General features: G+C 46.5%; 1 protein-coding gene across 1 annotated transcript; it reads right to left on the reverse strand.

The window, feature by feature from the left end:
- Positions 1-5,056: 5,056 nt before the first annotated feature.
- On the reverse strand, positions 5,057-16,352 carry LOC143927118 (uncharacterized). Its single transcript, XM_077451072.1, has 6 exons — positions 16,335-16,352; positions 15,881-16,020; positions 15,244-15,321; positions 10,999-11,158; positions 7,410-7,495; positions 5,057-5,183 (listed from the first exon to the last, which is right to left on the reverse strand). The coding sequence occupies exons 1-6, from the start codon at positions 16,350-16,352 to the stop codon at positions 5,057-5,059; spliced, it is 609 nt and encodes a 202-aa protein (XP_077307198.1).
- Between the last annotated feature and the right edge of the window lie 237 nt (positions 16,353-16,589).

Consider the following 16,589-nt stretch of genomic DNA (forward strand, 5'->3'; position numbering starts at 1 on the left):
ATTGGTGGTCCGTCGGTAGGGGCAGGGCTGGGTTGGTCAGGTGTCACCGGTGTTGGGCGGTAAGAAGTGCATGGCTTCTCTATATTTATATAGTGGGAGGAGCGGGGCGTGTCCGTGGGAGGAGAATGAATGAGAGGACGGAGGAGTGCTGGGCGGGATCTCCTGACACAACAGATCCCCGGATGCGAGAGGCTCCGCCCAATCACCTCAGACAAGTCTATGGAGTTTTACATCCCCCTCCCCCTCCTCTCGGTTGTGATAATAAATGTCACTCGGTGTCTTCCCTCAGGGCCGAGCAATTCACATGTATTCGGGTTTAACCTCTTGCTTGCCGGGCACTTAAATCCCCCCTCCCGCCCAGACCAATTTTCAGAGCTGATGCATTTTGATTGACAATTACACGGTCATACAACTCTGTACCCACATGACATTTTTATCATTTTCTTCCCACATATAGAGCTTTCTTTTGGTGGTATTTGATTGCCTCTGCGATTTTTATTTTTTGCGATATAAATGTAAAAAGACCGAAAATTTTGAGAGAAAAAAATAAATATTTTCTACTTTTTGTTATAAGAAAAATCGAATAAACTCAATTTTAGTCATACATTGAGGGCAAAATGTATTCAGCCACATGTCTTTGGTAAAAAAAAATAAAAAATATCAATAAGCGTATATTTATTGGTTTGCGCAAAAGTTATAACGTCTACAAACTAGAGGACATTTTCTGGAATTTACACAGCTTTTCATTTATGACTGCCTATCTCATTGCTTGAGGTGCTAAAATGGCAGGGCAGTACAAACCCCCCCCCCCCCCCCCAAATGACCCAATTTTGGAAAGTAGATACCCCAAGGAAATTGCTGAGGGGTATGTTGAGCCCATTGATTTTTTTTTTTTGTCCCAAGTGATTGAATAATGACAAAAAAAATAAATAAAATGTTTACAAAAAGTTGTCACTAAATGATATATTGCTCACACATGCCATAGTTATATGTGGAATTACACCCCAAAATATATTCTGCTGCTTCTCCTGAGTACGGGGATACCACATATGTGGGACTTTTTGTGAGCCTAGTCCTCTCACGGCACCCAGAAAACCAATCACTGCCTTCAGGATTTCTAAGGGCACAAATTTTTGATTTCACTCCTCACTACCTATCACAGTTTCGAAGGCCATAAAATGCCAAAATAACACAACCCCCCCCCCCCCCCCAAATGACCCAATTTTGGAAAGTAGACACCCCAAGCTATTTACTGAGAGGCATGTTGAGTCCATGGAATATTTTATATTTTGCCACAAGTTGCGGGAATATTACAAACTTTTTTTTTTTTGCTCAAAGTTGTCACTAAATGATATATTGCTCACACATGCTATGGGAATATGTGAAATTACACCCCAAAATACATTCCGTTGCTTCTCCTGAGTACGGGGATACCACATGTGTGGGACTTTTTGGGAGTCTAGCCGCGTACAGAACCCCGAAAACCAAGCACCGCCTTCGGGATTTCTAAGGGCATTCATTTTTTATTTCACTCCTCACTACCTATCACAGTTTCGAAGGCCATAAAATGCCAAAATAGCACAACCCCCCCCCCCCCAAATGACCCCATTTTGGAAAGTAGACACCCCAAGCTATTTGCTGAGAGTCATGTTGGCTGAACGAAAAAAAAGAGATTGATCGGTGGGTATGCCCACCATTAGAATACCTCCCTTCATCCACCCACTTCTAATGATGGGCATACATGCACCATTTATATATGCCGAAGCATGGGGGCATCCTCCCACAAAAAAGTTATGCCACATACACACGGTCAAACTTTTCCACGGGCAAGCCCTCCGTCGGAATTTCGACCGTATGTACGCGGCATTAGGAGCAAAATCGCTCCTCCGCCCCTGCTGCCCCCATGCTTCGGCATATATGCTCTTTTTTTTTTTTAACTGTAGTGGTGAAATCACCTCCTACAGCGTTGGAGTCACGGCTTTATGTACCGTGGGAGCAAACGCTGTTGCTGTCAAGATAAATAAATCCGCGCTGCATTAACTGCATTAACATTAAAACAAAGTAACATTACAGTATAACAGTAAAACCTTACCTTGCAAAGCAAATGCCAAAAAAAAACAATAAAAATTAAAACATTTTTTAACACAACCTGTGCCTAAAATATATATATGCCGAAGCATGGGGGCATCCTCCCACAAAAAAGTTATGCCGCGTACACACAGTTGAACTTTTCCATGGGCAAGCCCTCCGTCGGAATTTCGACCGCATGTACGCGGCATTAGGAGCAAAATCGCTCCTCCTCCCCTGCTGCCCCCATGCTTCGGCATGGAAGGCAAGCACGTACGGGTACGCGCTTGTGCCCGTACATGTCCTCAGGGGGCGTGCAGGCCGCTCGTGCACGGGGCGACGTCAATAGACATCGTCCCGGCAAAGCAGGTCCACGCTGTAGCCGTCATTCGGCTATAGCGCAGATCTCCAGTGGTTAACTACTTCCATACCAGGGCCCATCCCGACACTTCTTTCTTTCATGTAAAAAACCATAATTTTTTGGCTAGAAAATCACTCAGAACCCCCAAACATTATATATATATATTTTTTTTTTAGCAGACACCCTGCGGAATAAAATGGCGGTCGTTGCACCTTTTTATCTCGCGCGGTATTTGCGCAATCCTTTTTTAAACGCCTTTTTTTTTTCTTTAAAAAAACATTTCATGAATTATAAAAATAACAAAACAGTAAAGTCACCCGCTTTTTTGTTTTGTATAGTGTGAAAGATGAATTTACGCCGAGTAAATAGATACCCGACACGTCACGCTTTATAATTGCGTCCGCTCGAGGAATGGCGCCAAACTTCAGGACTTAATAATCTCTATAGGCGACGCTGATTTTTTTTTATATAGGTTACCAGTTTGGAGGTACAGAGGAGGTCTAGGGTTAGAATTGTTGCTCGCGCTTTAACGCACGCGGCGATACCTCACATGTGTGGTTTGTGCAGCGTTTACATAGGTGGCGGGGCTTACGCGTGTGTTCACTTCTGAGCGCGAGCTCCCAGGGACAGGGGCGTTTTTTTTTTTTATTATTATTTTTATTCTTACACTTTTTTTTTTTAACATACATTTTTTTGGATCACTTTTATTCTTATTACGAGGAATGTAAACATCCCGTGTACTAGGAATGTATTGTGATAGGTCCTCTTTATGGAGTCAATGGGGTCAATAAGACGGGAGAGCCCGGAGAAGCACCGGATGGCGGCTGGGGGGGGGATGTTAATCGGCGGAACTGCCGATATGATCGTTCTTATGGTACGCAGAAACGCCGGCCGGAAAGATTGATATCTGAATGATGCCTCTAGCTGTGCCCATCATTCAGCTATCCCCCCACAAAGTAGAGGACATCATTTGACTATGGCTCTGTAGGGAAGTGGACGAGGTGGCAACCTACCCACTCTCACCATGGTTGTCGTCTCCCCCCCTCACCGTGGTTGTCATCTCCCCCCTCCCCGTGGTTGTTGTCTCCCCCCTCCCCGTGGTTGTCGTCTCCCCCCCCCTCACCGTGGTTGTCGCCCCCCCCACCATGGTTGTCACCTCCCACTCACAGTGGTTGTCGCCCCCCCACCATGGTTGTCGCCCCCTCTCCCCGTGGTTGCCGCCCACCCCCTCACCATGGTTGCGGCCCACCCCCTCACCGTGGTTGCCGCCCACCCCCTCACCGTGGTTGCCGCCCACCCCCTCACCGTGGTTGCCGCCCACCCCCTCACCGTGGTTGTCGTCCCCCCTCACCGTGGTTGTCGTCCCCCCCTCACCATGGTTGTTGTTCCTCCCCCCTCACCGTGGTTGTCGTTGTGTTGATGACTGCCCCCGCCGTGATCTTTTTATCCCCCCCCCCCCCACCACAGTTTGTTTTTCCTGGCCAGCCGGACTGAAAGCGTGTGCACTTCCTGTCAGTCTGGCCGGGAACAGGAAACTGAATCTCCTGTACCCGACTGCAGGAGAAAGGAACAGGAGCTCGGCCACACTACAGACCGCAGCATTTATAGGAAGTGGCGGCGCGGCAAGGGCCCGCCCTGCTGGGGCCCCAGGCCAGCTGTCGTTCCCCCCACCGTGCTTGTCTTACCCCCCCCTCACCATGCTTGTCTTACACCCCCCTCACCGTGCTTGTCTTACCCCCCTCACCGTGCTTGTCTTACCCCCCTCACCGTGCTTGTCTTACCCCCCTCACCATGCTTGTCGTCCCCCCCTCACCGTGCTTGTCGTCGCCCCCTCACCGTGCTTGTCCCCCCCCCACCGTGCTTGTCGTCCCCTCACCGTGCTTGTCGTCCCCCCCCCTCACGTGCTTGTCGTCCCCCCCTCACCGTGCTTGTCGCCCCCCCCCTCACCGTGCTTGTCGTCCCCCCTCACCGTGCTTGTCGCCCCCCCCCCTCACCGTGCTTGTCGCCCCCCCCCCTCACCGTGCTTGTCGCCCCCCCCCCCCCCTCACCGTGCTTGTCGTCCCCCCCTCACCATGCTTGTCCCCCCCCTCACCGTGGTTGTTGTCCCCCCCTCACCGTGGTTGTCCCCCCCCACCGTGCTTGTCTTACCCCCCCCTCACCGTGCTTGTCTTACCCCCCCTCACCGTGCTTGTCTTACCCCCCTTCACCGTGGTTGTCGCCCCCCCTCCCCTCACCGTGCTTGTTTTACCCCCCTTCACCGTGGTTGTCGCCCCCCCCCCCCTCCCCTCACCGTGGTTGTAGTCTTCCCCCAAAGATGCTATTTGTAGCAAGATGCTTGGGGCGGAGTCTAAGTTTGCGACGTCATCGTGCTTTGTGCTGTTTTTACATCTTTTTTTGTAACTGACGTCACAGATTTATACGCCACCCTATATGTTTCGCTACATAGAGCATCTTTCTCCCGAAGATGCTATTTGTAGCGAAAAGCATAGGGCGGAATCAAAGTTTGTAACAACAGTTAAAAAAAGTAGTAAAAACAGCACATGCGTTTTGCTATATATAACATCTTTCCCCCAAAAGATGCGATTTGTGGTTTTTATCTTTTATTTTTTACAGCTTTTTTAACTGAAGTCACAAATTTAGACTCCGCCCTATATGTTTCGCCACATATACAGTGGTATCTTGCAGCAGCGTCTCCTTTTCCCCTTTCACTCCCTCTTGCTCCTTCTTCTGTTCTTCTTTACATCCGTGATGGAATCTATGAAGGAAAAAAAAAAAAGAAGTTAGGTTGATGTACATATTTTAAAGTGGAATTACATTCAAAACTTTGTTTCTCGGTTGGTTTCCTATCAGGTGTGGAGGGGGCATGCCATCTCCTAATAGAAACCCAATGGACAAATGAAGCAGCATTATTAGTTTGGGATAGAACAGGGAAAGCTTAACCCCCCCCCCCCCTATTAAGTCTACTTCCTGCTAAGGAGATTTCCTTTACTTCCTGAATTGGAGATGCAACAGGAAGTGAGAAGAAATCTCTAAAGAGAGCGGAATTCCAATCTTAGACTGCAGTTCCCAGAACATTGGATGGCCCCCCTTCAGCTCTTCTTCTCATGACAACTCTAAAATTGTCACCAGAACAAATAAAGGGGGAATCTCCCCAGCGGGGACACAGACGGCAATAAAAACTGGGCAGAGGATCTAACTTCAGCTTCTCGTTAGAGCAGGGGGTGTCCAAACTTTTTTTCAAAGAGGACCAGATTTGATGAAGTGAACGTGCGTGAGGGCCAACCGTTTTGCCGGACATTCTTTGAACCATTAAAATTCAGTCTGAGTGTGTTGGTCCGAGCACCAATATACGGCCCAGCGAGAATTCTCCTGCCTTTGTGGCTGCGTGGTGAAGAGATGAACTCGGGCGTGTTGTTTGGATATCTATATCTCTATATCTCTTTTGTGGCCCCCAACGAATCCCAGAGCACCGCTCAGGACTAAGGAAACGCTCGGGCGTGTTATTGGGATATACCGTATTTATCGGCGTATAACACGCACCTTCACTTTAAGAGGGAAGTTTCAGGAAAAAACATAAATTTTAAGTAAAGAACTGTGAAGCAAAATAAGGGTCAATGCCCATCTGCAGCCTCACCCTTGCCTTGAATGCGGCCTCACCCTTGCCATCAGTGCAGCCTGATCGAGGCCCATCTGCAGCCTCAGAGGGGACAGGGAGGAGGGTGGGACGAGCGGCAACAGATTACATACAGGAGAATCTCCTGTTTAGGCTGCGGCCTCTTTAATACGAAGTCCCGCCTCCTATGATGCCATGAAAGCGGTCTCACTAGTGCCATGAATGTGGCCCCACCATTGCCTCACCATTGCCATGAATGCGGCCTTGCCATTTCCATCAGTGCAGCCTGATCGATGCCCATCTGCAGCCTCAGAGGGGACGGGGGGGGGGGGGGGCGGGACAATCGCCGACTGATTACATACAGGTGAATCTCCTGTTTAGGTGGTGGCCTCTTTAATACAAAGTCCCGCCTCCTATGATGCCATGAATGCGGCTTCCTATGATGCCATGAATGCGGCCTCACCATTGCCATAAATGCGGCCTCACCATTGCCATGAATGCGGCCTCACCATTGCCATGAATGCGGCTCCACCATTGCCTCACCAGTGCCATAAATGCGGCCTCACCATTGCCTCACCAGTGCCATAAAAGCGGCCTCACCAGTGCCATGAATGCGACCCCACCATTGCCTCACCAGTGCCATGAATGCGGTCTCACCAGTGCCATGAATGCAGCCCCACTATTGCCTCACCAGTGCCATGAATGCGGTCTCACCAGTGCCATGAATGCGGCCCCACCATTGCCTTACCACTGCCATGAATGCGGCCTCACCATTGCCATGAATGTGGCCTCACCAGTGCCATGAATGAGGCCTCACAATTGCCTCCCCATTGCCATGAATGCGGCCTCACCATTTCCATCAGTGCAGCCTGATCGATACCCATCTGCAGCCCCAGAGGGGACAGGGAGGGAGGCGGGATGAGGGCCAACAGATTACATACAGGAGAATTAGGTGGCGGCCTCTTTAATACAAAGTCCCGCCTCCTATGGTAGACAGAACAGTCATCCAATGGCAGCCCAGGAGACAGGACTTCCTAATACAGATGCTGCTGAGTAAACAGGAGATTCTCATTGTATGTAATTTGGTGGCACTTGGCTCACCCCCTCCAAGGCAGCACCGATAAATACGGTATATATCTTTTATGGCCCTGGGGGGCCACAAACGAGATAGAGAGAGAGCTATAGATATATATATCTATATATATATATATAGATATATATATCTATATATATATATAGATATATATATATATATATATATATATATATATATATATATATATATATATATATATAGCTCGAAATCACCAGGGGGGCCATATTAAACCGGGCCGGACTTTGGACATGTCTGCATTAGAGGATACTTACTGTTGCGGTCTTGCTGCTCCCATTTTCAGAACCTGATTTGTTCTTCTTTCTTCTTCTCTTTCCGCGCCTTTTCTCTCCAAAGAATCCTGTAAGAGAAAGTTGAATTTAAATTACTTTGTTTTGCTAAAATTTTGGAATTCAATTAAACTAAAACGGAGTTTGTCTGAGCTTCTTTATATTTTACTAAAATGATTTCCATGAGTTCAAATCTCCCCCATGTTTCCTTATACCTTCCCCCTCCTTAACCGCGTTTCTAACCAAAACTTTTTTTTTTTTTTTGCTTCAAATAGTGTAGGTAAAGGGTTGGAGCCCCCTATCCACTTATTTTGTTGTTGTTGCTGTCTATCTCCAATTAGGAAGAGTTCCTGTCTCGGAGATACGGCAAGAAATGAGAGCAAATCTCCCCAAAGTGAGGAGAGTTCTCATCTTGGACAGATGTCACCACATTGTCCCCCATTGGACGATTCTCCTTAACCTCTTGCTGTCCAGACAACTCTAAAATCTAGGATTTGGCCCTTATTTTGTGTCTCAGTGATAATGGTCACCAGGACATATGGAGCGGACGTATCTCCCCAGCAGGGACACAGAGCTATAAATACTTGGCGGAGGGTCCAACACTTTCTCACTCCATCCCAGACTAAAAAAAAATAACAAAGTTTCGCCTTTACATATACTTTGAAATGGAAGGTTCTGTCTAGTGGGAGGGGCGGGGCCAGATTAACGTAGGGGCTATTGGAGCTGCGGCTCCAGGCCCCTACCTTAATATAGGCCCAGCAGGGACGGACTGACCATTTGGATACTGCACTGCATGAGACGCTCCTTGTACCTCCTGCAGCAGGGGGAATCTGAAAGTCGGGGGGGTGATCGGTGTGCGGGGGGCAATCACAAGCACCATTACCATGACAGCCTCCCTCTATGGCTCTCCATGAAGCAGCTGAAAGCCATTCCACCTCCTCTAGAGGGAGATCGGTGCTTGTAATTGCGCCTCCCCCCCCCCGTACTGATCACCCCAGACTGTCCATTAGATTCCCTCTGCTCTGCCCCCCCCCCCCCCCTGTGTATGCAGTACTGACACCTTCCACTGCTCCATTCTCCCCAAAAAGTATTGTGAAAAAAAATGTAAAAAATGAAAAAACTCCAACAAATAATAATAAATGAAGAAAATAATGCAAAAATGTAAAAAATAATTAAAAAAATGCAATCAGGTAGGCCCTCGCACTACATGGTTTTGGTAAATCTGAAGGAAAAACTCAGCAGAAAATCTGATAGTGTGTATGGGGCTTAAGAAGTTCATTATAACAGAGACAACGCTATCTATGGGTTATCTGTTCTACTATATAGGGCTACGCAGACCGAAACCAGCATTTTACAGCTCATTTATAAAAAGTGGGCCGTCGTGCGTAGCCTGAGCTAGTTCACGGCACAGCAAAGAGAGATCCACGATTGGAGGAGAGCCGGTCACCTGACTTTGACAGATCTCCATAGCGGGATCTCCTTCCAGCTTTCTCCTTTTTTTCTCTCTCACAAACTTCATTTATCGTACACACGATCGGAATTTCCGACAACAAACGTTCGATGTGAGCTTGCTGTCGGAAATTTCCGTACGTGTGCAGGCTTCATCAGACGTTTTCTGTCGGAATTTCCGACAACAAAAATTTGAGAGCTGGATCTCAAATTTTTTCCGACCGCAAAACCCGTTGTTCGGAAATTTCCCCCGATCGCGCGTGCGCAATTCCGCCACGCAAAGTTCCACGCGCGTTTGGAATCGAGCGGAAGAGCCGACACACGGCTATTGAATTTTAATTTTTCTAGTCCCGTCATAGGCGGCGTACGTCACCGTGTTCTCGCCGATCGGGATTTCCGAAAACATTTTGCGCGACCGCGTGTGTATCAAGTTTTTTGTTTTTTTTGGGGGTTTTTTGATAGGGGGTTGAAGCCTTCCCTACTCTATCCAGAATTATTAAAGCATGCTACTTCAGTTGGCCGTTGGGTTTAATATCAGGTGTGTAGGAGGAGTGCAAACTTCTACTAGGAACCCAACGGCCAACTGAAGTAGCATGCTCTAATAATTATGGCTAGAGTAGGGAAGGCTTCAACCCCCCTATTAAAATAAAGAACCCAAAAAACTTGATAGGGGGTTGAAGCCTTCCCTACTCTATCCATAATTATTAAAGCATGTTGCTTCAGTTGGCCGTTGGGTTCCTAGTAGAAGTTTGCGCGCCTCCTACACACCTGATAGGGAACCCAATGGCCAACTGAAGTAGCATGCTCTAATAATTATGGATAGAGTAGAGAAGGCTTCAACCCCCTATCAAAAAAAGCTAAAAAAAACTTGATAGGGGGTTGAAACCTTCTCTACTCTATCCATAATTATTAGAGCATGCTACTTCAGTTGGCCGTTGGGTTCCTAGTAGAATTTTGCGCGCCTCCTACACACCTGATATTAAACCCAAAGGCCAACTGAAGTAGCATGCTTTAATAATTATGGATAGAGTAGGGAAGGCTTCAACCCCCTATCAAAAAAAGCTAAAAAAAAAAACTTCATGGGGGTTGAAGCCTTCTCTACTCTATCCATAATTATTAGAGCATAGTTTCATAGTTAGTAAGGCTGAATAAAGACACCAGTCCCTCCAGAGTGAGCGTCTACAATCATCCCTATCCCTGTACATTGCACACTCACATCGGTCCTTAGCCTCAAGGAGTCCACAATCCAAGGTTCCCATTCATATACTAGGGACAATTTTGGACAGAAGCCAATTAACCTACCTGCATGTCTTTGGAGTGTGGGAGGAAACCGTGGTACCCGGGGGAAACCCACGCAGACACAGGGAGAACATGCAAACTCCAGGCAGGTAGTGTCGTGGACCCTTCTTACTGCTAGGTGAGAGTGCTAACCACTACACTACTGTGCCGCCCTACTCTATCCATAATTATTAAAGCATGCTACTTCAGTTGGCCGTTGGGTTCCTAGTAGAAGTTTGCGTACCTCCTACACACCTGATAGGGAACCCAACGTCCAACTGAAGCAACATGCTTTAATAATTATGGATAGAGTAGGGAAGGCTTCAACCCCCTTAAAAAAAAACAAAAAAAAAAACTTGATAGGGGGTTGAAGCCTTCCCTACTCTATCCATAATTATTAAAGCATGTTGCTTCAGTTGGCCAGTGGGTTCCTAGTAGAAGTTTGCGTGCCTCCTGCACACCTGATAGGGAACCCAATGGCCAACTGAAGTAGCATGCTTTAATAATTATGGATCGAGTAGGGAGGGCTTCAACCCCCTATCAAGTTTTTTTTTTTTTGCAGTCTAGTCCCTGCTAGGGAGATTTCCCCTTACTTCCTGAATTACAGATGCAACAGGAAGTGAGAAGAAATCTCTCTACAGTGAGGGGAATTCCCATCTTAGACTGTAGTTCCCAGAACATTGGATGATCCACCTTCAGCTCTTCTTCTTATGCTAAATCTATAATTTAGGATTGTCTCCAGAAAAAAAAAAAAGGGGGGGGGGGGATCTCCCAAGATGAAACAGACTGCAACAAAAACTTGGCAGAGGATCTAATTCCAGCCAGTTTCCCGTTGGAGGACACTTACTTTAGTGATCTTCTTTCTCCCGGACGTCTTGTCCCTGAATAGGTTTTCATTCTGGATTTCTTCCTCCTCTCTAAAGCTGTTGCTCCAATCCAACATATTTAGACAATCCTGAATTTGGGCTCTTTTCTCCTCCTCCTGCTCCACTGCTCTGGATGGAATCCTGTAAGAGAAATTGTAATGTGAAATATTTCGTTTTGCGAAAAATTTGGGATTAAAGTGAAACTAAAACAGAGAATGTATAAACTTTTATATTTTACTAAAATAATGTCCATTAGCTAAAAATCTTTTATTTCAGTAAACTTGACCTCCTTAAGACCCCCTTTCACACTGGGGCGCTTTGCTAAAAATAGCGCCTGCAAAGCGCCCTGACAGAGCCGCTCCTCACTCTCCAGTGTGAAAGGTCCGAGGGCTCTTATACTGGGGCGGTGCGCTGGCAGGACGGTAAAAAAAAGTCCTGCTAGGAGCATCTTTGGAGCGGCGTGTATACACCGCTCCTGCCCATTGAAATGAATGGGGTGGCGCAGCTATACCGCAGGCAGAGCGCCACTGCAGCAGCTCTTTGTAGTGGTTTTAACCCTTTTTTGGGCCGCTAGCAGAGGGGGAAAAAAAACGCCCCACCGCCCCGAATACCGCCGCTAAAACTACGGCAAAGCGGCGCTAAAAATAGCACCGCTTTATCGCTGGCACCTGCACCGCCCCAGTGTGAAAGGGGCCTAAGTGCATGTCTTTTTTATTTTGCTAAGGGTTAGGGAACGGGGCAGTTTTACCCCCTGCTAGCGGCCAAATACCGCCGCTAAAACTATGGTAAAGCGGCGCTAAAAATAGCACCGTTTTACCGCCGGCGCCCGCACCAACCCAGTGTGAAAGGGGCCTAAGTGCATGTCTTTTTTATTTTGCTAAGGGTTAGGGAACGGGGCAGTTTTACCCCCTGCTAGCGGCCAAATACTGCTGCTAAAACGATGGTAAAGCAGCGCTAAAAAATAGCGCTGTTTTACCGCCAGTGCCCGCACCACCCCAGTGTGAAAGGGGCCTAAGTTCATGTCTTTTTTTTTTTGCTTTGACTAGAGTAGGTAAGGGTTAGATCCCCCTATCCAGTTATTATTTTTTTACTATCTGTGTCCTATTAGGCTGATATTCCTTTTACTTTCCATATTGCTGATCCTACGGGAAATGAGGACAAATCTTCCCAAAGTGGGGAAAGTTCTCATCTTGGACAGATGTCACCACATTGTCCCCATTGGAAGATGTTCCTCACCTCTTGCTGTCATCACAACTTTAGGATTTGTGTCTCAGTGACAATGGTCACCAGGACATGTAGAGGGAAGAACCCCAGCAGGGACACAGAGCTATAAATACTTGGCAGGGGGTCTAAGACTTTCTCACTCTATCCCAAACTAAAAAATGAGTTTTTCCTTTACATATACTTTAAAATAGAAGGTTATGTCTAGTGAGAGGGGCCTCTGGAGCATCATCATCCATAAATTCTTAACACTAAAATCCTTCGCTCTTCACACATGATTACATAGGGGATTATTTACAAAAGGCAAATCCACTTTGCATTGAAAGTGCACTTGGAAGTAAAGTCGCTGTAGATCTGAGGGGGACATGCAAGGAAAATAATCAGCATTTTAGCTTGCACATGATTGGATGATAAAATCAGCAGAGCTTCCCCTCATTTCAAAGCCCTTGTACACACGGTTGGAGATTCCGACAACCAAATCCGTCGGATTTTGTCCGTCGGATTTTGTCCGAAACTGTTGTATACACACGGTCAGACGAAGTTGTCGGGAAATCCGATCGTGCAGAACGTGATGACGTTATTTCATTACGACCGGACTACGTTCACGCTAGTAGCCAATAGCTTTGGTGTAGGAATTTGATCTGAGCATGCGTGGCACTTTGTCCGATCGGAATTCTCTACACATGATCGGAGTATGTCTGAAAATTTTACTAACAAGTTGGAAAACTTCGTCCGTTGGATACTCCGACGGAAACAGTCCGATGAAGACCACACACAGTCGGAATATCCTACAAAACGGTCCGATCGGACACATTCCGTCGGAATCTCCGACCTTGTGTACGGGCTTAGACCTTGTACACACGGTCGGACATTCCGACAACAAAATCCGTCGGATTTTGGCCGAAACTGGTGTTGCATACACACTGTCGGACAAAGTTGTCGGAAAATCCGATCGTTCGTAACATGATGACGTTATTTTGTTACGACGGGACTACGTTCAGGCTAGTAGCCAATAGCTTTGGTGTAGGAATTTGATCTGGGCATGCGTGGCACTTTGTCCAATCGGAATTCTCTACAAACCAACAGACAGAGTCTGATCGGATCATGTTGTCGGAAAATTTTTATATCCAGCTCTCAAACTTTGTTGGTCGGACATTCCAACGGAAAAAAGTCAGATGAAGCCCACACACGGTCGGATTATTTCCGTCGGAATGTCTGACCGTGTGTACAAGGGCTTAGATGTGCAAGGTGGATTTGCTTTTTCGTAAATAACCCCACCATGGTTACATAGTAGGTGAGGTTGAAAAAAAGACACAAGTCCATCAAGTCCATCCTGTTCATTATAACAGAGCGGACAATGCTTTGCGCTCTCTCCGTTATACTCTGTAGGGCTACACATACCGTAACCCGCATTTTAAAGCTCATTTATAAGATGCGGGCCGCCGTGTGTAGCCTGCGCTGGCTCATGGTGTTCCCCTCCGCTTGTCCTCAGCAGAGAGAGATCCATGATTGGAGGAGAGCCGGTCATCTGACATTGACAGATCTCCATACCGGGATCTCCTCCCAACTTTCTCTTTTCTCTCACAAACTCCATTTATTCTTATTGTTCTCCCCCAACTCTAATGCCCCGCACACGCGGTCGGACTTTCCGACGGCAAATGTTACGTCCTTTTTTTCCCACAAATAGAGCTTTCTTTAGGTGGTATTTGATCACCTCTGCGGTTTTTATTTTTTGCGCTATAAACAAAAATAGAGCGACAATTTTGAAAAAAACGCATTATTTTTAACTTTTTGTTATAATAAATATCCCCCACAAAATATATAAAAAAACATTTTTTTCCCTCAGTTTAGGCCGATACGTATTCTTCTACATATTTTTGGTAAAAAAAATCGCAATAAGCGATTATTGATTGGTTTGCGCAAAAGTTATAGCGTTTATAAAATAGGGATAGTTTTATAGCATTTTTATTAATAATTTTTTATTATTTTTTTTTTACTAGTAATGACGGCGATCAGCGATTTTTATTGTGACTGCGACATTGTGGGGGACCCATCGGACATTTTTGACACATTTTTGGGACCATTGTCATTTATACAGTAATCACTGCTATATAAATGCAGTGATTCCTGTGTAAATGACACTGGCAGTGAAGGGGTTAACCAGTGGGTGGCAGTGTAGGAGTTCCTAGGGGTGTGTTACTAACTGTGGGGGGGTTGGGCTTTCATTTAGTGAACACTGATCTCTGCTCCAATCACATGGAGCAGAGATCAGCGTCACTAGTTGCTAGGCAGAATGGAGAAATGTTGTTTACAACGGCACTTCTCCATTCGGCCGCTCCGTGAGACGATCGCGGGGATGCCCGCGGCGATCGAGTCAGCGGGTCCCGCGACCGGACTCACGGGGGTCCCGACCAGCGCCGGGAGCGCGCCGCCGGTGGCGCGCTCCCGATGGCAGGGCGGCAAATTTAAAGGGACGTACATGTACGCCAATTTGCCTGCCCGTGCCATTCTGTGGACGTACATCGTCGTGCGCTGGTCGGCAAGTGGTTAAAACTCTTTCAAAGGATTCCATTATAAAGAAGACCACTAAGCCCTTGTACACACGGTCGGACATTCCGACAACCAAATCCGTCGGATATTGTCCGTCGGATTTTGTCCGAAACTGTTGCATACACACGGTCGGACAAAGTTGTCGGAAAATCCGATCGTTCAGAACGCGATGACGTTATTTCGTTACGACGGGACTACGTTTAGGCTAGTAGCCAATAGCTTTGATGTAGGAATTTGATCTGAGCATGCGTGGCACTTTGTCCGATCGGAATTCTCTACACATGATCGGAGTATGTCCGACCGGAGCATTTTGTCTGAAAATTTTATGGGCAAGTTGGAAAAAAGTCAGATGGAGACCACACACAGTCGGAATATCCGACAAAACGGTCTGATCGGACACATTCCGTCGGAATCTCCGACCGTGTGTACAAGGGCTAAGTGAATTCTTAACTTACTTGCGATACATTTCTGCAGGGCACGGAGAAGGAACTTTATTGATGCTCTTGCGGGCGATCAATTTGTATGCAATTTCCCTGATGACCAAGAAAGAAAAAGGTAGATGAGATATCGGTTCTACACATATATAAGAATAAATATAACGGCTTCCAAACATTTCTACTTAGATGAAGAACTTGAAAAAAGCGTCACATAGAAGTTATATAGACTGGATATTGGAGAGGACTCTGCTTACTGGTCAGTCCTATGGATCTCCATAATTCCAGTTCTCTAGTTTGAGTAATATGAACATCAGAAGGAACATGAAAAGGCCCCCCCCAGTGATTTCAGTTCTCTATACCCGGGGGGGTGACTATAAGACATGTAGATGTAGAGTTATGTATTTTACTACTGAAGCGTAATCCTCCAGGAAGACAATGTGACGGCCTCAATTGTCATTAACATATTCTATGTCAGTGATGGGGAACCTTGGCACCCCAGATGTTTTGGAACTACATTTCCCATGATGCTTATGCACACCGCAGTGTAGTGGAGCATCATGGGAAATGTAGTTCCAAAACATCTGGAGTGCCAAGGTTCGCCACCACTGTTCTATGTGTTCTTAAAATATATTTATATAGAAAAACGTGTACTTACCTACTCTCTGCTGGGTCATTGCTGTCAAAGAAATCTCCCATCAGTTCCGTCTTCAGACTTTCCGCATCCTGGTATTTCATATACTTTGGCTCTTCCCATGGCATTTGCTGTGATTCTTGGTTGGTATTCACAATTGGAAGCTATAAAGAAAAAAAAAAAAAGATGTTAAGTTGGTGTACATGTTTTAAAATAGAACTAAATTCCTAAATTTGTCTCTCGGTTGGCCATTGGGTTTCCCAACAGGTGTGAAGGGGGCATGCCAGCTTCTAATAGGAACCCAACGGACTTCCGAAGCAGCATGCATTATACGTTTAGGATAGAGTAGGAAAGGGTTGAACCCCTATCAAGTTTTTTTTTTATTTTTTTTTATTGCAGTCTAGGCCCTGCCGAGGGGAGATTTCCCCTTACTTCTTGAACTGGAAATGCAACAGGAAGTGAGAAGAAATCTCCCTACAGTGAGGGGAATTCCCATCTTAGACTATAGTTCCCAGAACATTGGATGATCCACCTTCAGCTCTTGTTCTCATGGCGGTTCTATAATTTAGGATTGTCACCAGAACAAATAAAGGGGGAATCTCCCCAGTAGGAACACAGACTGCAATGAAAGCTTGACAGAGGATCTAATTTCAGCTTCCTGTAAGCCCTTGTACACACGGTCGGACATTCCTGAAGGGAAATGTCCCGTCAGACCGTGTTGTTGGATAATCCG

This window comes from Lithobates pipiens, unplaced genomic scaffold (assembly GCF_037356315.1).
Source record: "Lithobates pipiens isolate NorthernLeopardFrog02 unplaced genomic scaffold, aLitPip1_a1.2 Scaffold_23, whole genome shotgun sequence".
Taxonomy (NCBI): domain Eukaryota; kingdom Metazoa; phylum Chordata; class Amphibia; order Anura; family Ranidae; genus Lithobates; species Lithobates pipiens.